Here is a 21,348-nt window from a genome sequence, read left to right as displayed (position 1 = left end):
TTTGAATAGAACAGGATGGGTTGGGTTAGGTTAGGATAGGATAGCTTGTATTAGGTTAGTGTAGAATAGGTTGGGTTGGCTAGGTTAGGTTAGTTCAGATTGGGCTGGGTTAGGGAAGATTAGTAGCATTTAAAGATTAGTGATAACGTAAAGGAACACACACTTTCCTTGTGTTTCATATCCTAGCCAAAACATCCCCCCTGGCCATCGTAGGTTAAACTTATCGCTAACTACCAAACTAAACATTACAAAAGATTTTAATTAATCACCTCAACTCAGGACGCGAGATAATGGCTACAAAATTTAACCAAGTTATTTAGATTTACATAAAAAAAAATAGGTAGACACTGATTCTGAAATAGGGTTGCAGATGTTCGATAATAAGTATCGACGATGTAACCTCACTGAGTTGGTTGTTGCATGTCACTCGGGAGATGATGTTTGACGTCCCAGGATATGACGTCAGGGAGTCATTTACTGTGATGTGTAACCATTTCTGAGAGGCTGGCACTAGGGTTTCTGTATCACATCTCGGTAACACTTCCACCCATTCCTCTACCTCCTCCTCCTCCATCACCGCCACCACTACCACCATCACCACCACTGGCCTCACCACCATCACCACCTCTGCCCAGACTTGTTCCACCTGTTACTTTACAATTTAACTCTTCTAAGGTTGGAATTCTTTGTCGAAACTGGCTTTAAAGTTGTGGCTGGAGGTGGCTTCCACAGCTTCTATCAGTTCATTCCATTGTTGACCCCTAGGGTACGAGTATTTCCTACCATTTTAGTCTAATTAGGCTTTGTGGATTGTCTTCAATTAATCCTTATTTAGGTTTTTAAGTGACGTTCTACTGTTTGCCAGCATCACATATGCTGCCGATGTTACCCTGTATGTGTGTGTCTCTAGTGTCTGTGTTGCCGCTACCACTATCGACACTACCCCTAGGCCACCATAACCTCTAGCTTCAAAAACCCCAACCACAACCATCATCACGGTTATTGCCACTACCCCTACCACCATCATAACCACGGCCTCAACCACCACCACAACAACCCACCGCTACGGATCAGGTCAGTTTTGTAATCTGTCCCCCTCCCTTGATTAGTATGCAGGCGATGAGTCACAATAACGTGGCTGAAGAATGTTGTCCAGACCACACACTAGAAAATGAAGGGACGACGATGTTTCGGTCCGTCCTGGACCATTCTCAAGTCGATGAGAATGGTCCAGGACGGACCGAAACGTCGTCGTCCCTTCACCTTCTAGTGTTGTGTGGTCTGGTCAACATCCAAGTAGTAGTCTTGGGAGGGCTGACCATACCTAGAGGTACTTATATAACACGCTACTGACGGAGTTATGTTCCTAAAGGGGTACAGACTATCATAGATCTGTGGGGGGCACAGTCTATCATAGATCTGTGGGGGCCACAGTCTATCTGGACCCAAAATAATGCATTATAATGGATTAAAATGATATTTATTAAGCGAGAGAGCTAAATATTTAATTGTGTTTCAGTTCCTGGACCCATTATAATGTGTTTCTGTAATCCCAATTCCGCTTACAGATTGGGTATAGAGGCCGCAATGACAGACAAACAGGAACGGATTTTTTTTTGCACCCATTTATTGGGTTATAAACCCATTGAACCGGCCACTCTCTGAAGCCGTAAATACCAGTTGGAAAAATTCCCCAGGGACAATGATGGGACCTTTGACAAGCCGCCGACTACCTGTCTCCGTCGAGGCCATTAGAGATTTTTATGTTTTTTATTTGACACGCTTAGGTATACACAACAATGTGCTGCTACCCTATTTTAATAAAAGATTACATAGTGTAGATCAAAAACCAGTTATAAGTTCATCTAATCTTCCCATCTCACAGGATGGTTAGTCAATCAGGAGAGAAAATACCTGCCTCAATACAAAAAAAAAATAATTAAATTTGACTAAATAATAACTTTATGATCTACATAAGAGCTTAGCATCGAATCACGGAAATATTATGCAGACGAGGAGTCTGCTCTTGTTGAATCACTTGACACAAAAGATTATTGATGTGTGTATTTGTGTGGGTGATTAAATATGTATGTGTATGTATATATGTATACGTATGTATATGTACATGTATGCATGAGTATGTGTACATGTACGTATAACAATAATAATTTTGCAACTAGCGTCAAAAGATTGTTATTTGCTTAGCTAAACGAACTAGAGGGTTCAGTTCCTGAACCGATTATGTCCCTCTGTAATCCTTTACACCACCGCCCACGGGATGGATATGGGGTGCATAATAAAGAAATAAATAATAATAAATACATGCTTATCCAACATCCCCACCTCACATGACGGCCAGTCATACATGAAATCAGGACAGACTGATTAGCCCCCACTACCAAACTCTACGTACAACACAAGAATATCTTCCAATATTCCTGAGTGCATGAAATAATTACAGAGCGCAAAATACCTCATGCCATTTGGCCTGAAATAATTGATTGAACAGGGCAATCACAGATATTGTGGTAGCGAGTATGTACAAGCCCTTGTTTACATAGTTAATTGGAATGTTCACCATTGGGAATTCATCACCTGCATTAATAATAATAATAATACATAAAAATAACGTTTATTAAGCTACCAAAAAAATATCTATAAGGATCGGTTTCCTTAGAAACTGCGAGTGTTTGTTTACGTCAAGTGAGACAGGGAGGAGAAGGCCAGGAATGAAGGGCTTCTTGACCTAGTACGGACCATTTTCCTGGACTCCTAGAGCACCTTGGAGCCTGGCACTGACCACTGGAGGCACGGTTACAGCGTATTACAGCAGTGGGTGGGTGTATTACAGCAGTAGGGAGGGTGTGTCACACTCCTAAATATGTGTTTGTGTCTAGGAGTCAGACCAGAGGAAGCCACACCTTGGTTCAACACGTGATCATTGTTACTTGCAAGAAATTTACATTTTTATTATATATATATATATATATATATATATATATATATATATATATATATATATATATATATATTTTTTTTTTTAAGTGATAACCACACAGGAAGCAGGTTAATGAATTTGTAGAAGTTAGTCAATGCCAGTGTTACATGGAGTATTAGGTCAAAGCATGTACACAGCAGTTCAGTCAATTTTAACTGTTCAATGAAAGTTTAAAGCTCGTTTTCTGATTGTCAAAACCATCTGTATCGTTAGGTTAGTGTAGATTAAGCTGTCTTATGATTGGGTTAGTCTAGGGTATGGTGGGAGTTAGGTTATTGGGTTAGGTTAGGTTGTAAAATCCATGGGTGAACTGTCCTGTGTACGATGTGACTTATTCCTCAGGACTACTCGCTCCATTTGCGAGTTTTTTTTATGTTTGGTAGCACCACTTTATTTAGGTGTTTGAGTTGGTTTTCCAGTGTCAGGTACACTGAGAAACCCCAATGTTTGGTGGCTTATTTCTCTCTGTTCGGTGGCTTATTTCTTGGGAACCACTGACCGTTAAGGTATGATATTGTTACTATGCAAGGTATCGTAGTGTGTTTGGCAGGTGTAGGTGAAAAGTAAAAATTGTCCTACATATTCTTACAACCTTTTAATTGGATACCTTTACTTTCCAATATATTGTTGGATTATATTTAAAGAATTTTTTTGGGGGGGAATGCCACCATTTTTGAAGTTTCATTTTGCATGCTGGTCTGTGGGAGCAGAAAACTGTTAAAAATGCATTTTATAATAATATAATAATAATAATTTATTTAGGAACAGTACATACATAGGTGCAGCGTTACAGTACAAACATTCTGTTAGATTTAAAGATAGAGGTAGTACAGTACATACAATACCTAAAGCCACTAGTACGCATAGCGTTTCGGGCAAATTTGGCATTTTTTCGGGCAAATTTTTGGCAAAGGCATTTTGTTAATCTTACCTTCATATATATTTTGATACAGTCTTCCTCTCAGTACATGTATTGCTTATGTATTTCTTGAGGCCAGTTTTATTGTTTCTACTCTCGCCGACCAGCCTGGAGAAGTAGCAGCCCAGGCTAATGAGGTGGTTGCACTAGTTTCTCAGTTCACTAGCCTGATCTGTCAGGCTATTGCTCCTTTTACACCTGCATGCCCACATAAAGTAGTTCCAACAACCTGGGTGATCTGACAGTTTCCTTTTTAAAAGACTTCTACTATAGTTTTGGCAGTTCAGTATTTTTAAGAGTATGGTATTTGCTAGTAAAAAGATTGAAAAGTCACTTGCCTCAAATGTTTGCAGTGTTTGTCAATTGTGCTTAATACAGGTACTTTCCATATATTTGTATTATTTTTGCTATTTCCTTTTTTTTCTTTTTTAACTTCTCTACTACAGTGTTGACTAATTTAACCCATGTACAATTATACAGTACAGTGTACTTTAATTCTTTTTTTAAGATTCAAGTTTGCATATTATCTAATACAAAATAAAATATGTAATTTGTAAATCTTTACTGAAGGTCACCAATTTATATTCTAATTGCAGATCTCTTTATGGATATACAGTGCTTGTGGAGACATTTCAAGGAAATATTGTGATGGAATCCAATATCAGTTCACCGCATTCTTACTTTCCTGTAGCCCATTCTCCCCAAGGTAAGTTAGTAATTGGTATACACACACTCTCTTTTTTTTTCTATATAGTATTACTTGTGCAATATGCTGTTTGCTTAACCATTTCGCTACTTAATTAGATGTTAAAGTTGGTGAGTAATTATGAGAAGTGCTCTTTGAAAATTATTAGTGAAGGAAATGAGAATAAATTTAAGATTGCAATCAAACAACATTAGAAGAAAGATGAACAAGAGATGATATGATCAGTGTATAAGAGACTGAGAGGATTAGATGGAGTGGACAGAGAGATACTTTGAGATGAGGGTAGGTGAAATGAATGGCAATGGATGGATCATTTAACAATAAATAGTCAGAGAAGTGTAAAGAAAAATATACAGTATACATGTGCTAATAAATGGAACTTATTTGAAGTCGTGGGAGACGCCTTGATTTTACTACTGTGTGTTCCTCAAGGCTTGATGTATTCTTTTTTATAATTACTGAATTACTTTCCTCGAGTTCAATGTAAAAAAGCAAGTATTGACAGCTTTTTAAGCCATTGCAAAATGGAAAAGCATCACATACAATAGCCTTAATGTAGTAGATATCTCTCACCTTGGATGCAGTTAGGTAGGCATGTAGATACATACACACACACACACACACCAAAAAAAGCATGTTCAGATGCCCAACAAATATTAACTTTGTTATTTTATTATTTTCAGTCGGTGTGTTACCTGAAGTAGCATCTTTGAGTCGCGATGAGCTGGAAGATTTATTAACGTGTGATGACAAATTAACTGAATTTGTTGCTGCTCTGCCTCCGATGACAGCAGTTAAGACGCAATGTGATCAACTCATTGCTCAGAATGAAGCTTTAGCTAGTAGGTTCCTGTTTTGAAGTTTTATTGTTTTTTTCATTGTATGAATGTAGAGATATGGGAGATGATATATATTATGTATCTACCCCTGTACTGTATTACTATTTTGGCCTGGGCACTGGTTAACATTCTGTTGAGCCTCAGTTACCGTCAGCCTCTTCTAAAATTGCAGTAGTTCAGTTGCATTCCCTGTTGCATAGTGGTAAAGCACGTGCCTGGTGCTTCGCGAGCGCTTTGGCCTGGGTTCGTATCCTGGCCGGGAAGGATTGACTGGGGCGTCAATCATTAACTGTAGCCTCTGTTCACCCAGCAGTGAATGGGTACCTAGTTGTTTAACAATTTGGCGGGTCATATTCCTGGGAAAATTAGGATTAAGGACTTGCCCAAAATGCTATGCTTGCCAGTGGCTTCACAAGAATGTAACGACTCTTGTATTTATAAAAAAAAAAAAAAATCAGTCATTTAATATAGAGTTAAGACTATTATATGAATTACATATATTTGTTACAGAGGCTAATTTAGAACGCAGTAGTGATTATGAACATGCCCGAGATGCAACAATTCAGAAAGTGGAAGAGCTCACATCTTTACGTGCTAGCTTTGAGGAAATGACCCTCATGCAGCAGAAGGCCTCGGAGAAATTGGCTCCAGCAAGCATCCAGGTAAGCTAGTGAAGTAATTTGATGTAGCAACTGAATTACATCATTAATTTCTCTCATTGCAGTAGTGTCCAGCCACTTGTACTGGTTAGTACAGTGACGACCTTACTTCTTGCTGGTTTAAGTTCGATTCCCAATGTTCCTTCACTTTGCCCTTCCTCTTCCAGCTTCATTCTTGTACTTCTTTCCCTTCATGTGCTATATAGTCACATTGGCTTATTGTTTTCACCTCATAATTTACTTCATTATTGTAGTGTGTTTTCTGTAATTAAGCATTGCTTCAATATTTTATTTTTCTTATGGACTGCTGGGTCACTTTAAAAAAAAGTGAATTCCAACTTGTTTTCTTCCTGCATAAAATGGGCTTGAATGTTTATTCCCATTGATATTTTTTCTTGTCCATTACTGTGGTTTCACTTTACTCTTAATTTTGTTGAGTATAATATGTGCCCAATTTAATACTGTTTATAAATATATTAAGTTTTGTAGAACTTATTTTGTTACTTTATTTCAACTTCCCTCTTATTGAGTTGGGTGAATGACAGTAATTTATGCTGAATTGCCTGTCTTATATAATTGTATTAATGCTCTGACCTACACTACTAAGCTGTGTCAGTCCTGGATTATACCTGGAGAGGGTTCTGAGAGTTCTTCTACTCCCCGAGCCCGACCTGAGGCCAGGCTCGACTTGTGATGACTTGGTCCAACAGACTGTTGCTTGGAGCTGCCTGCAGGCCTACACATCCACTACAGCCCGTTTGGTCTGGCACTTCTTGCAAGATCTTATCTAAGTGCCTCTTGAATACATCCACCTTTGTTTTGGCAATATTTATAATGCTTGCCGAGTCATTGAATCCTCAGGTGAAGTGTTCATAAGTGGCTACTCCAACCTGACCTAGTGTGGATTAGAGGCTGAAGGATCTGATAAACATGCTTGGTGTGTAGTGTGTATTCCAAACTGAGGGTGGTATACAGATGTGGCATCAGATGAAAGGAAGTGTGCTCAAACCAGTTCTGTCCTGCCCAGGGGTTGTACCTTTGTCCCTTGGTTGTAAATTGAAGACATATTTCACTGTGCTACAGGACCCAACTACATACTTGCTCATTACACGCCAAAAGTCCTTCTCTATTAACTGTTATGTTCTTTTACAAAATCCATAAAGGCTATTTTCTCGCATGTCTTCTCAACAAGATTTCTTTGCGCAAATATCCAATCTACACACCTTCTTTCATCTCGTTAATCTTTGCTCAATTTCTTGTACTTTTCTAATAAAGTACAGTTCCCAGAAAGTTGTTAAATCTGTTATTAAATTCCACTTTAAAGTAGCTAAAGTAGTTCAGGACGGTGACGTTAGCCTCTGTTGAGTAGTGAGCCTTTACGTGATGATTGTTGAGTGCATCTCGGCTTTTAAGATCTTACTGGTTTTGTACTTGCGTTGTATTGCAAGTAGGCCTAAATATTTTCATGCATGATGAGAGGGGAGAACTTATATTCTCAGATTTTTGTAGAGATTGGATTGCCATGTTGCATATAGTTCTGGTGGTACTTGATTCTTCTGTTTAAACATTTTTATTTTTGTATTATTTTCTCTTATAGTTTGATCTTGGTACAATATTCTCTTAATAACTGTACAAACTTTGTAGTATATAAGCTGTATTGTATTGACACAATGCAAGTGAGTTATGTTGTGAAGTTGTGCAAACGTATTAAGAACATAAAAATATAGAAAATGGCGGATCTATTGGCCCATACAATGCAGCTCTTATTTATATCCAACCAAACTTTCATATACGCATACTGTATGTTTAACCTATGCTTGAACTAATCAGGCCATTCCCCATCTATTATGCTACTTGGTAATCTGTTTCACGAATTGATCCCCTACTCAGTTTTTAATTTATTTACAAATGTTATACACTACATATTTTTTTGTAATGCAGGAGAGTCTGCTAATAGTTGCAGCACAATCCGAAGAGGAAAGTGAAAAAATTGCGGAAGATTTCCTACAAAAGCACATTCAAGTTGAAGCATTCTTGAGCAGTTATATGGAGAAAAGAATAGTAAGTGGACTTTATAGTAATTCAGAATGCATAGATTAAGAAAAAGACACACGACTCCACAAATAGGGTTGCGTATGAGCATGCCATAATAATGCATTAATATATATGAATTATTGGATGCATACTATGGTCAGCAACTCTCAACAGAACTGTTAGGTTATTAGTAAATGTTAGGTGAAGAGCAGCATCAAGTGTAAGGAAATATTGCCAAATGCCTTGCCTTGCCTGGAATAGAAAACGTTGCCAAATGCCTTGCTCTGCCTGGAATGTTAAACTGGAGTTCAATTTGATGGAGAATTCGCTGCATGGGGGGCGGTGAACGTAGATCCCATTTTTACGCCTCTTGAGGGTCTTCTTTACACCAGTACCAGTTGCATGGCAGTTGCTGTGGAGTCTAACAGCATAAGGATCTTTTGTTCCTGAGGTAGGCTTAATGCCATTGCTTACTTTTTTTAAGGGCAGGATGACCATGCCAGATATATTTGCTTCGTAGAGGTGAGCACTTCAAATCCCTCAAATTGGGTTTTGGACATTTCTGCAGCTGAATGAGGCAGTTTTCAATTCACTTTTGCTCTATTTGAGCCAATTTGGTCTCTCAATATGTCAATATTTGTATATAACAAAACATCCTCATTTCATCCTCATAGTTTCCTTCCTTGTGCTTCAAACTCACACTGTATCTTGTGCTACCCACTCCCCTAATACTAGTACATACTTAAGACATGCATCTTCTCCGATGTAATCACCTCTGTCACTTTATATTGTAGTTATATGTTGATATCAAATATAGCTACAATGTACTGGTTCATCTTACCTGATCTGTTAGATTAAGAACCTGCCCAAAATGCTATGCATGTTAGTGACTTTGCAGGAATGTAAACATACCAGTATGTACTCTCACAAACTCGTTGTCAAGCAGTTATTTAGAGAACTGCTCCATAGAGTAGAAGAACTCCTGAAACCCTCTCTCCAGGTATGTACCTTCTTGTAAATAAATAAATAACTAAATAAATAAACATTTATAAAGTACAGTACTGTACTTAATAATAATAAATTATTTTTTAAGGATTGTTACTTTCCTCTCAGGGTTAGCAAGCTTCATGAATTGTATTGAGCACAGGGAAGTGTCTTTCTTTTTGGACAGACTTTTTGTGTGCCTCCATTCTCTGTTTATGTATAGACAGAATTTCCTTTTGTATGGGGCCTTTTTCGTTCAGGCTTGGGTCCTGTGTATGGTGTGCTTCACATTGCTCCATTACTTTGATGCTATATACTAGCATAGTCTTGTGTCTTCTGGCACCATGTTCCTCGACCTGAGTGTGAACCTTGGTGCAAGAGGAACATCTCCCAGATGCTGTTCTGGCACGTGAAGGTTACTCGGCCTCACATGTACCATAGGGTGAATGACTTGTGGGCCTGTGGTGTAGTACTTGCAGAGCTGTCTTTTCAGCCACATCCTGTATAGAGATCAGAGCTTGGAGTTAAATATCTTCCTAAAGTTCTCCTCTTTGGGCCATCAATGTGTAGCTCTTGGTTGACTCTCTGCCTGCTAAGCTTTGTTGATGTACTGATGCTATCATTTTCTGATGCATCTCTACTGAGCAGCAACTCTTCCCCTTTATGCTTTCCTTGGACACTGCTCTTCAGCACAGGTAAGAACTCCCAATTTTCTTTTTTTAAGACATATTTTAAGAAACAACTGATGGGATGGCTCAGAAATGAGCTTTTAATAGTACAGTATTCTATATGAAGTGGTCTTTAAGAGACCATTTGATTGCTCTTGCTATAGTTTGGCTGGAGAACATTTTTGTTCTAGATTTGTTAGACTAAAATAAACTTTGATCTTTACAAACACAAGATATAAAACAAGGTTAGAAATAAGGTAAATAATAACTAAACAGAATCAATATGAGCCCAAATAAGTGTACCAAGTAATACACATCAGCAGACGATGAGTCACAATAACGTGGCTGAAGTATGTTGAATCGACTTGAGAATGGTCCAGGACGGACCGAAACGTTGTCGTCCCTTCACTTTCTAGTGTGTGGTCTGGTCAAAATACACATCACACTCAATCCTAACAGCTCTTGTTCTCTTCCGCTGCAATGTCTGAGTTACAATAACGTGGCTGAAGATATGATGACCAAAAGTTCCCTTCCTTTCTTTCACTTTTTTGCCAGTGCTTTGAGTTTGATTTTAGTGTCTTGTATGTGGGCTGATTCAGGCCTGTGAATCCAGGGTAGGTGTGGATTCACCCATCGACCATCTGGTGGTGATGGTTGATGGATTATGGCTAGGAAGTCCAACTGATAGGAGTATCACCAACGGTGCTGCGTGTGTACTCCGAAGGAGTTTTGAAGTCCTCCTTCAACCTTTGAGTCAACATTTGCTAATCATTCTGGTCATGATTTGGTATTTTCCAGTGGCTTCCTTGCACTTAACCCTGCAGGGTTGGCTGAAAATTCCATGAGGTGCTATACAGGATGTTGTCCTGTCTAACTGAATATGTTTTCACGCAGAGTAAAAGGAAATGGGCTTTAGTTGGGCAAGTGGAGTGCCTTATTTGCCAGTGGACAGAATGCACATTTTTGGTTCACCACAAGTATATATATTGTATTTATATATACACACTTTTCTCTTTCTCTACAAAACCTCAGAACAGTAAATGTATGATGAACTATAAAATAATTTTTTAACAATGTCCTTATGCGCTAGCAAATATGGTACAGTATTTAATAAAGGTACTTTTTAAATTCATTCAGAGCATTATTTCTCATTGCTACTATTTATTTACAGCTTACAAATATATTTTAAAAAATTAATAAGCTAAAATTACTGTATTTTAATGTCGTATTTTTTTGTTTTTGCTTACAGGAAACACACTTACGGAAGTTTAAGGGCGAAAGACTTGGGGCACAACTGCGGGAACTCCAAAAAGCTGGCTTTTAAGATCTGATGTAATATTAAAAAGAATAGGGACAGCAATATGAATGTCTCGGTCATTATTTCAGATTTTGAACTAAGTAGATTTATTAAAATGTGAATGTTAAACTACTGATGTATAAAAAAGAACCAATTGACTAGGGAATGAATGGGGAAAATAAAAACACTTCATTGATTATTGGTCAGTGTCGGAAATTGCATAAATTGTTGCCTTTGATTAATCCCTGATACGGTAGTCTTTTTCTTTAAGCTTGAAAGGTGCTCTTATTTATCAGCAGTTCCATAGGGAGAAATCTTTTTAATGGAAATCAAAAGTTATAAATCAAATATGCTTGAAAATCTTCCATAGTACCGTATACAGAAATATAGTAGAGATTTTGCTGTCTGCCAACAAAAAGAAAATGCTCTAGTACAAGCAGGGGAAAATAAGTCGCAATAATGTGGCTCATCGTGTGAATCTTTGTTTACTTTGCTCTCCATATTCATCCTCTGCGCGATAGTTTCTTGTGCAACCCATACCCATGATGTGAGTGGTAGTTTATTGTGTACCCTATACTCATCCTGTGAGTATAGGGTACACAATTCTTGTTTGGATTCTTGTAATGTTATTTGTCTATTTGTACTCACAGCATTTGTGCGCCCCTTGAGGGACTTGAATTAGAGGGGGGTTGAAATAGCCTAAGCTACTCTATCCCTTTGAAATCTATTTATTGCTTATCTCAATAAACATACTTGAACTTGAACTTGGGTACACAATGAGTTCATTTGTACTCCATACTCATCATCAAGAAGTGTATTTTATCAGCATTGTAATATAAATTAAGAATAAAAGCTTAACTGGATTACGGACCCATAATCAAAATAAGAGCCATCACTAATTATCATGACAAATTGTCTAGGCTACACTTCCGCCTTCGACAAGCTGCCGCCGGAGGTGGGTATAGTTTATTGTACACCCCCGCACCCCCAGTCCTGGAAGGGCGGGCATTGGGATGTGGACATGTGTACTGTCTCAAACCCTGTTGGAATATAACCAGTCTTTCAATCGGGTCAACCCAAGTGTTGCGTTTCCAAAAGGGTCGCCCATGTTGGAATCGGTGAACGCCCTAGTAATATTGTTGAAAACATCTTAATAACTTATTAAACCAAAGGTCTTTTTATGTCAGAAGAACGGCAGAACAAAATCAAAAAAGAACAAAATCCGGGTACAGCATAAGAATATCTTCCAATATTCCTAAGTGTATGAAGTAATTACAGAGTTCAAAGTACCTTATACCATTTGGTCTGAAGTCACTTATAACAGGGCAATCACAGATATAGTGTTGGTGAGTATGTCCCAGCTCTTGTTCACATAGTTTACAATTGGAATATTAACCACTGGGGGCTATTCATTACCTGCAGCCACCTGCGATACATATCGATATCCTAGCCTAATTCTGGCAATTACAATGTCACACTGTCATTGTGACACTAGTGGAAGTTTTATGCTGTCCGTTCATATAATTCTCGATTCTAAACATGTTTACTTAGTTTAGTTCATTAATTATGCACCCCATATATCATCTTGTGGGCGGTAGTGGAAAAGGTTACAGAGGCACATAAACATGTCATAGCTCTTTATACTCTTGCTTTCTGGCTTTTGTGTGTCAGTGACTGCTCTTCTGTCTTCCCTAATTTCCTAAAATATTGCGGCTTTGACAGAAGAGATTGGAATGCCCGTATCCCACTCAACTTCAGGCTTATCACATTCAGTTTTAGCTGCCTTGTTTGTGTCATCATGCTGGACAACACCTATATGAGAAGGTATCCATACAAATGAGACTTTGAAACTCCTACTGTTTGCAATAATAATGTTGTTTATAATGGATGTTACAACTACAACCTTTTGAAGATCAATGCTAATTTTATCTAGATAATGTAATAAACGAAAGTTTTCTGTCAACAGAAAGGCAGAAATATAAGCTACACTTTAAATACTTGTCATAAATATAACTGAAGTGAAAGCGAAGATATATGCATTTGATACTGTACAGTTTCTTGATGGCTTGCTCTAAGAGTGTGAAGCCCTTCACACCAGCCTATAAATTGTGTAATTTATTTCCATATATGCTAATTAACCTTAAAATCTATATGTCAGAAGGAAGGAAGATGTAGACGTTAATGTGACAACATTTCAAGAAATATCTCTCTCTTTAAAGTTAAATAATACAATCCTATCGCCGGTGTCCGGACACATGAAAGCTACTTAGGTATCAGTGGCCAGCCAGGTGGAGATCACAGGCTGTACAATACTGATAAATTATGTAATTCACAGAGATACGTTGATAAATATTAATGTTTTATATTTTATTAAAAATACAGATATATACTTTGTTTCATACGTTAAATGTAACAATATTTCAGTATATATTATATAAGCATAGTATATATAATTCAGTATATACAATATATAATAAGAGTGTCAGACCACGGAGGAAGAATTGAAACAGGAATTTCCTTTAGTACTTTCTTATATTAATACATCTTCAGAGCGAACCATTCCTTCTGAAGATGTATTAATATACGAAAGTACTTAGAGCATTCTATTGTGGATTTAATATTGAACAATTATACATATACGAAACAGACAAATCTGGTGTCCGAAATAGTAAAAATATTAGTGTGCGATGTGATCAATGTAAGGGGGATATTGGGTGTGCCTCGTATCCCCTACAACAACAAGAAGTTCGAGAGCGATGAGGCCGCCACCTACTAGCTTCTGGATGTCGTCGAATCTAAATCAACAATATACTACCGCCGCTACTTTCTCGGAAACGTAAGTACCTGCCGCTTTACTTCTCTCACCCTGCCTAGCCTGTCCTGACCTGGCCTAGCCAGACCTGACCTGGCCTAGCCTTACCTAGCCTAGTCTGACCTGGCCTAGTCTGACCTGACCTGGCCTAGCCTTACTCAACACTAATCACCACACGTGACAGCCCAAACGAATCGCAAATAAGTACACGTAACAAGTCATATGCCCGGACACTCTTTCACCTTGGGGACTGAGTGGTAACTATTGTATAGAAGAGCCGGCTCCCTGAGAGTGGTAAGAGGGCGTGATAAGAGGCTAACGTGTGGTCTTGAAGGAAGTCGATAAAGCAGACAATTTTCAAAAGGAAGGGCAGCATAACGAGCAGACAGGAATGGACAGACAGTCGGTTATCCCATAATGTGTAATACGCCCCGCACAGCATGGGTGGAGTGGGGGAGGGGGGGGGGTTGTAGCAGGGCACAGTATGGTGATGGTGCGGGTGAAGTACACACCCACTGAATTCCTGCCATCAATAATTGTTTTCATAACCATTAGAACAATGGCATCCCTCCAGCCACCATCCTTCCGCTGACCCCCTCCTCTGGTCCTCCACCTCAGACAATAACCCCCCACACCCCCTCTCCCTTCCAGACATCAGCATGTCAAAATCAGTACCATAATGTGTTTAAACTATTTAAACTAAGTCATTGTGTATCTCAAGGTATCTTAATTCATTTGAAAGTGTACATGTGCATTCGTTCATATACTCGCCTAATTCTGCTTGCTGGGGTTGAGCTCTAGCTCTTTAGTTCCACCTCTCAACCGTCAATCAACAGGTGTACAGGTTTCTGAGCCTATTGGGCTCTATCATATCTACACTTGAACCTGTGTATGGAGTCAGCCTCCACATCACTTACTAATGCATTCCATTAGATATAATCATATATGATTACACATTATCATAATCATTCCATACACATAATCATATATGTGTACGTCAACGTATACATACATGCGTATATATACTGTACCTCATATTAAAATACTGATAAACGAATGACCATGAACAAATTAATTTATAATTGTAGCATTATATATAATTTTAATAGACTAATTATGTGTTTATACATTTGAATGGTCCAGACAGGTGGCCAGCCTTGGAAATATACACTTCTGGTAGGCACAATGACCTCATGTTAGACCCTTGATAGATTATGTGAGAGAGAGAGAGAGCTGGGGCACGGAGGTGCGTGCCCCAGGGAGATAATCCATGCCCATGCCCCGCCTCGAGGTCAGTTCCCGAGTCACACCAAGAATAACAATCGAGCAAGTTGTCCTGACCAGGATGTGGCATATTAGGGAGGGTTGAGGAATAGGAAGCCTGTCTGATAGGGCTCTTGGCAAGCAGCTCTCCCTCAGTCTACCTATCTATATGGAAGAAATGTATCTAGGCCCTCCTCCCCCCTGCCTATTCTCTCTCCCCCACCTTTCTTCCTTCATTTTCTCCCTCCTTCCCTCCCCCTCACTGGTGAGAGAGTAGGAGTGTGAGAGTGGTTAGAGAACTCGTAGTTCTCACGCTCGTGAAATTGTCTGCGACCCTGGAGGAGTAGAGCGGAGGGGGGGGTGAAAGTAGGTGATGATGGAGGAGTAGAGGGGAGCATTATATGCAGTGAACGTAGGTGTCTATGGAAGAGTACATCATAGAGGAGGGTGAAAGGAAGGTGACGATGGAGAAGGAGAAGGGAGGGGGTGTGAAGGTAGGTGATGATGGAGGAGTAGAGGGGAGGAGGGGGGCAAAGGTAGGTGTCTATGGAAGAGTACATCATAGAGGGGGGGTGAAGGTAGGTGGCGATGGAGTAGAGCAAAAGGGGTGGGGGTTGAAAGTAATCCTGAGTTTAATTTTTTAGTTATATATAGTGACACCTCGGCTTACGAATGAATATTTATGAACTTTTCGGGTTACGAGCCTAATTTCTTTGAAAAATTTGAATCGGGTTACAAACTTTGCCTCGGGAAAGGAGTTTGTTGATATACGTATGGGCTGACCTAGCGCGTGGTGGCATGGTGATCGCGCCTCAGTTTACCAGTGTCTCCTGCCTAGTAAGTATCGCGCCTGAATTCTTTGTAAAGCATTACATTTGTTTTGGGATTTTTGGCTATTTGAACATAAAATTTGTTATAATATATCTTGCCATGAGTCCCAAGAAAGCCAGTGGTAAGGTTCAAGCCAAGAAAACACATGTGAGAATGACCATAGAGGAAAAACAAGAGAGCATTCATAAACATCAAAATGGTGCACAGGTTGTTGAACTAGCTAGGCAGTACAACAAATCTATGTCAACAATATGCACTGTACTTGCTAAGAAAAAGGACATTATGAGCATTAAAGTGGCAAAAGGCATATCAACAATCCCGAAACAAAGAACACAAACACTTGAGGATGTTAAAAAGTTTTTATTAATTTGGATACACAACAAGGAGTTAGCAGGTGATAGCATTTCAGAGGCCATCATTTGTGAGAAACCAAGGCATTTGCATGAAGACCTTTTAAAGAAAACCCCTGGAACGAGGGGGGGGGAAAGATGAATCAAGTTTGAAAATGTGAAAAGTTTGTGTGACAACAGAGCCTCGTGGAAAACTTTTGCTGTGGTCATTACCTGGTGGAATGCACCCAGGATGGAGTATTAGGGCTATACATCTTTTAAATCATAAAAGTAATAAACATTTCCCATCAACCTTACAAACAATATTAACCTATTTTCATGTATTTCCCCCATGTGCATTTTAACAAAGTTGCTAAATTGCCTTTATCATTCTGTAAAATTTCAATTACAGTACTGTATGTATAATTTTGTTAGTATAAATGGACTGAATATTCTGAAATTGCTATTAATTTTACAATTTCAGATTCAAAGGTGGTCTGGACACCCAATTTGGTCAGACAGGTGAAGAGAGCATTTAGGATAGTTCGAAGAGATGAAGATGGTCACAATTGTGTTTGAAGAGGCAAACGCCCCCCATTGCTCCTGACATTATGTTCAGCCTATTGACCCCTGCACACCTAACACAAGGTAGGTTGAAAACTCCTCCTTCATGTCATTGGTTCATTAGGCAGAAACTTAGGGCCCATGCAGGAATATCCCTAAAAAAAAAAAAGTGGCTCCAACAATGCATCCTCCAAGTCTGGAGGATGAGCAGGAGCATTGTCGAGAAGCAGGCCCTTTAGTGTCAAACTTTTCTCTTGCAGATATTTTTTGATGGCAGGGCAAACCACTCTACATCACAGTTTTTCTGCACGTTATATATTTTTTAAAACTCTTGTATTTTCGGAATGATACACGAGCAAGGGTTTAATTTTCAAATCGCCACACAGCACAAGAGTTAGCCTATCCTGACACAAGTTAGCCCAAGTTAGCTTGTGTCTGGGCAGTGACGTCTCCTCTTGGGTAATGTATGTCCTCTTCGGTAATTTTTTCCAGAATAGCCATGTCTCCTCACAATTAAACACTTGTTGTGGAATATATCCATCAATACAGTATCTACAAAATCTTTAAAATCACGAACAAATCTTTCAGCCCCTACTTTGTCTGAGCTGGCACCCTCACCATGCCTCACAACACTATGAATACCACGTCTTTTTTCAAAATTTCTCAAACCATCCCCTACTCACCTTAAACTCTTTCGTATCTGCAAAACTCGTTCTAGGGGTTTTCTTTATAAGATCTTGCATGAAGATTTCAATGTTGACCAAACCACACACTGGAAATTGAATAGACGACGACATTTCGATCCGTCCTGGACCATTATAAAGTCGATTGTGATGAGATGAGGGAAGCAAGAGCATTAAGTAGGCAAGAGAGAGAGGTGAGGAGATGGCAAGTATGTACGTATGTACATGAATAAAACATGTACATACTTATACATAACGTGTGTAAATAGTGTAATAAACACAATGACAGTATTTTGGGAGGAGGAATGTTGGCGAGTAATGTGTTGGAGGGAGGGAGGGAGGACTGGCAGGGTGTGGCAGCTCACTCATGTTTTTTGGGCTCACCATACCAACATAGTGGATCGTTATGGTGAATACATATGTAGATGGGTATATACAATGTGTGTATATAGTGTAATAACAGCAAAAACACTGTTTGATTGTAGAATATGTCGCATGTATGAGGCCCATAATTTTGAGCATAGCGATGTTCTATACTTTGAATTATATAAATTCCACAAATTACACACTTTTAAATAATATTACAGCAAAAAAAAAGGAAGAAATGAATGAGAAACTTCAAAATAATTGCGCAACATTTTATTCGCAGCAACTGCCGTCGCACGGGGTGGCGGGGCCGACAGACCCTCATCGCTCCAACGCTCAGCGCCCATAATTTGCTCAACTTCCCAGCTCCATCGCAGCTAAAGTAAGTCACATACAATATTTTTTGTTTAGTTTCCCCGTGATCAGACTCTGCATTTTAACAATATAAGAAGAGAAAAAATTGTTTGGAAAGAATTTATTTCTTGTGCACCAGGGTGTTATTTGGAGACAGAGCAGTTCAGTGGTTAACTACTAAATTTTTTTTTCTCCCACACACGCACCCCCCTAGGAAGCAGCCTGTAACAGCTAACTCCCAGATACCTATTTACTGTTAGGTAACAGGGGTCATCCCCTTTTGTACAAAGAATCTGCTAAAGCTTTTAGGGCTAATCTTTGACACTCGTTTGTCTTTGTCGCCCCATATTTTTTACGTCCGAGTTGAATGCTCTAAGGCCCTTAACTAACTTTAGGTCATGTCCCATACTTCTTGGGGAGCTAATCGACACTGCTCCTCTCTTTACATTCCTCTCTCGTTCTGTCTAAACTCGATTATGGCCCTGTTTACTCGTCTGCTTCTCCTTCTACCCTTCACCATCTGGACACACTGCATCTTACTGGGTTACGGCTCAGCTCTGGTACCTTTCCTTCGACACCTACCCTAAGCCTGTATGTTTAAACTGGCGTCCTGTTTCTACAGGATCGCCATGACCGCTACTGTCTTCTCCACCTTGCACGGTCCTTACAGCACCCTCACTCTTGCTTATGTCATGCCTTGACCTTTACCCATCCTGTGGTTCCTGTTCCCCTTCACCACCTATCTCTTTCTGTACGGTTGTCTCTTACAAAATGCTCTTTCAATTTGTGTTACCAATATTTCCCCTCGTGTCATTCCGTCTTTGCCCCTATGGAGGGGTCCCCGTTCCTAAATTCTGTAAGCCTTGACCCACATGACTAAAACTTTTACCCCTCCTACAGTTCTAAATCACCTTTTCCTTGAACACTTTTCTTCTCACTTCCACTCTATTTCCATCTTCACCAATGGGTCTTAAGTCTGCAGACGGTGTAGGCTACTCTGTTGTTTTTCCTGACTGCACCTTTGTGTCTCCTGCCTCCGGAGACTAGCATCTTCATGGCAGAACTTTATGCTATTGTCTTTGCTCTTCATCAACTCTTTTCTCGCTGTCAATCCTCCTCTGTGTTTGTAGTTGACACTTGCAGTGCCCTCATGGCTCTAGAATCCTTTAATCCAGTCCATCCTTTGGTAGTTGAAATTCAACATTGGCTGTTTCTTATCTCCAGTAGATTTAAGACAGTGGAATTTCGCTGGATTCCCACCCATATTGGTGTGTTCTTAAATGAGCGTGCGGACACTGCCGCTAAGGAAGCTATCCGCACCTGTCCCATCTCCCGTAAAGATATTCCTTATTCCGATTTTTATCCTGTTATTCATTCTTCCCTGTTGGCAGGGTTGTTGGTAACAAGCTGCGTACTCTCAAACTTAGTGTGTCCCCGTGGCCTTCCTCCTACCACCGTAACCAGCGGTGGGACACTGCTTTGGGTTGGTCATACCCGCTTAACCCACGGTCACTTAATGGAGCGCCGCCCTGCTCCTTATTGTCCGAATTGCGTTGTCCCTCTTACAGTCGTGCATATCCTTGTTGAATGTCCTGACTTCCAGGACGAGCGTGTGTCTTGCTTTCCGACCGTCCCTCGCAGTCACTTGTCCCTCGATAGAATTCTAGGTGAATCGGAAACTTTTGATATCGTTCGCCTTATGCGTTTTTGTTCTCGTATTGGCATTCTTGGTGATATTTAGCGCCCTCTGATTATTTCGCACTTTGATGGTGCTACATGGCCTTCCCGGTTTGGTGCCTTCTTTTGGTAATTACCTTACCTTCATTGTTGTTTCATTTTAATGTGGTAGTTGTGATATGGATTGTTCTGGCTCACGTGCAAGGTCTTGGATTTTTTTCTGTTTTATATTAAGAAATTGCCAGTCTTGTTACTATTTGTAGAGTTAGAGATCTGCATTAAGGCCTCAATATTATATTCTTTATTTTTTTTTTACAAGATATCAGCAATTTTTGTGGTTGGTAATATTTAGATTAATGTCAGTGATGTATATGACAAGGGTTAAGACCCCTTTGGGAAAAATGCTGTCATACCACGTCATTTCTTTAACAAATGAAAGGGTCCTCGTAACCATTCTTTTGTCCTTTCTACCATGTACCTGTTTGTTGCTTCTTGGTCTTTCATTTGGTACTTTGGCTATTAAAACAATGGCCTTTGGTAATGTTGCAATTACCATTTCTAAAAAAAGAGCAGGTTCATTAGGCAGGGTTTGTTTTTAGCAAACAAAGTCTTAAAAAAAATTCCATTCCTTCAGGACCTTGCAGATGTTAGGTCAAACTAATTGACAGTAATATGTTTTGCCCTTTCAAACAATGATGGTTTTAATCTAGGTAAAATATTTCAGAATATCTGAAGAGTTTGGCAGACAAATTTAATCAAAGCTCTTAAATCATGTAAGTTACCAAAGACTTTGAAAACCATGTTGTATAGATGCTTCAGTGTCACTTTTCTAATGTTTTGTAAATTTAACAATGTTCTTTAGTTACTTTAATCATAATTTGTACAAAGTTTAGGTGTTGCATAGCTTTAGTTTTCATATTTGAAAGTAAATTTAAAGTATTGACTAAAGTTTCTTCCACTTTAATATTTCAAACTAATTTGCAATATTTGTTAGTTTATGTAAATTGAATAGGTAGTCCACTTTTACATCTTTTAAATGCATTTTGCATGCACCTATGTAACAAGTTACAAATAGGTGTAAATTTTACCAAGTATTTATTTTCAAAGTAAAAAAATTTCAGATGTTTAAACATTGCAGCAATAGTAGTAAACAATAATTTCCAGCATAATTTCAGGATAAGGTATAAAGTAGTTTCATTAAAATTATTTTATTTAATAAGTTTTACATAGTATTTATAATACATCTAATATTTATTTCTGTTTCAGGTTGTGGGACAGATGCTCCTAGATGAACAGAAGATCCAAAAGGCCAAGACAACTCCAGAGACAATCACCTGTAAAAGAAAAATAAACATTAAACAGGGA

The 21,348-nt window shown here is 39.0% G+C and overlaps 1 protein-coding gene and 1 long non-coding RNA gene across 5 annotated transcripts; both read left to right on the top strand.

The window, feature by feature from the left end:
- The first annotated feature begins 797 nt into the window (after nt 1–797).
- Nucleotides 798–11,329, top strand: LOC123767362 (vacuolar protein sorting-associated protein 37A). 4 transcript variants are annotated; one of them, XM_069313008.1, is made up of 6 exons: nt 798–1,074; nt 4,514–4,623; nt 5,307–5,465; nt 5,973–6,124; nt 8,063–8,182; nt 11,057–11,329. In XM_069313008.1, the coding sequence occupies exons 2-6, from the start codon at nt 4,566–4,568 to the stop codon at nt 11,129–11,131; spliced, it is 564 nt and encodes a 187-aa protein (XP_069169109.1). In that variant the 5' UTR covers nt 798–1,074; nt 4,514–4,565; the 3' UTR covers nt 11,132–11,329. The 4 variants fall into 4 exon arrangements, with proteins under 4 accessions (XP_069169109.1, XP_069169108.1, XP_045612966.1 ...); XM_069313007.1 differs by lacking the exon at nt 798–1,074 and adding an exon at nt 2,677–2,836; XM_045757010.2 differs by lacking the exon at nt 798–1,074 and adding an exon at nt 2,841–2,934.
- Nucleotides 11,330–13,701: 2,372 nt separating this feature from the next.
- On the top strand, nt 13,702–21,348 carry LOC138356734 (uncharacterized). The gene is made up of 4 exons (XR_011224599.1): nt 13,702–13,940; nt 16,824–16,987; nt 18,236–18,334; nt 21,250–21,348. It is a non-coding gene; the product is annotated as an uncharacterized lncRNA (long non-coding RNA).

The sequence above is a fragment of the Procambarus clarkii genome, chromosome 74, assembly GCF_040958095.1.
Source record: "Procambarus clarkii isolate CNS0578487 chromosome 74, FALCON_Pclarkii_2.0, whole genome shotgun sequence".
Classification (NCBI taxonomy): domain Eukaryota; kingdom Metazoa; phylum Arthropoda; class Malacostraca; order Decapoda; family Cambaridae; genus Procambarus; species Procambarus clarkii.
Note: the sequence above shows the minus strand (reverse complement) of the source record. Positions and strands in the feature narration are given on the sequence as shown.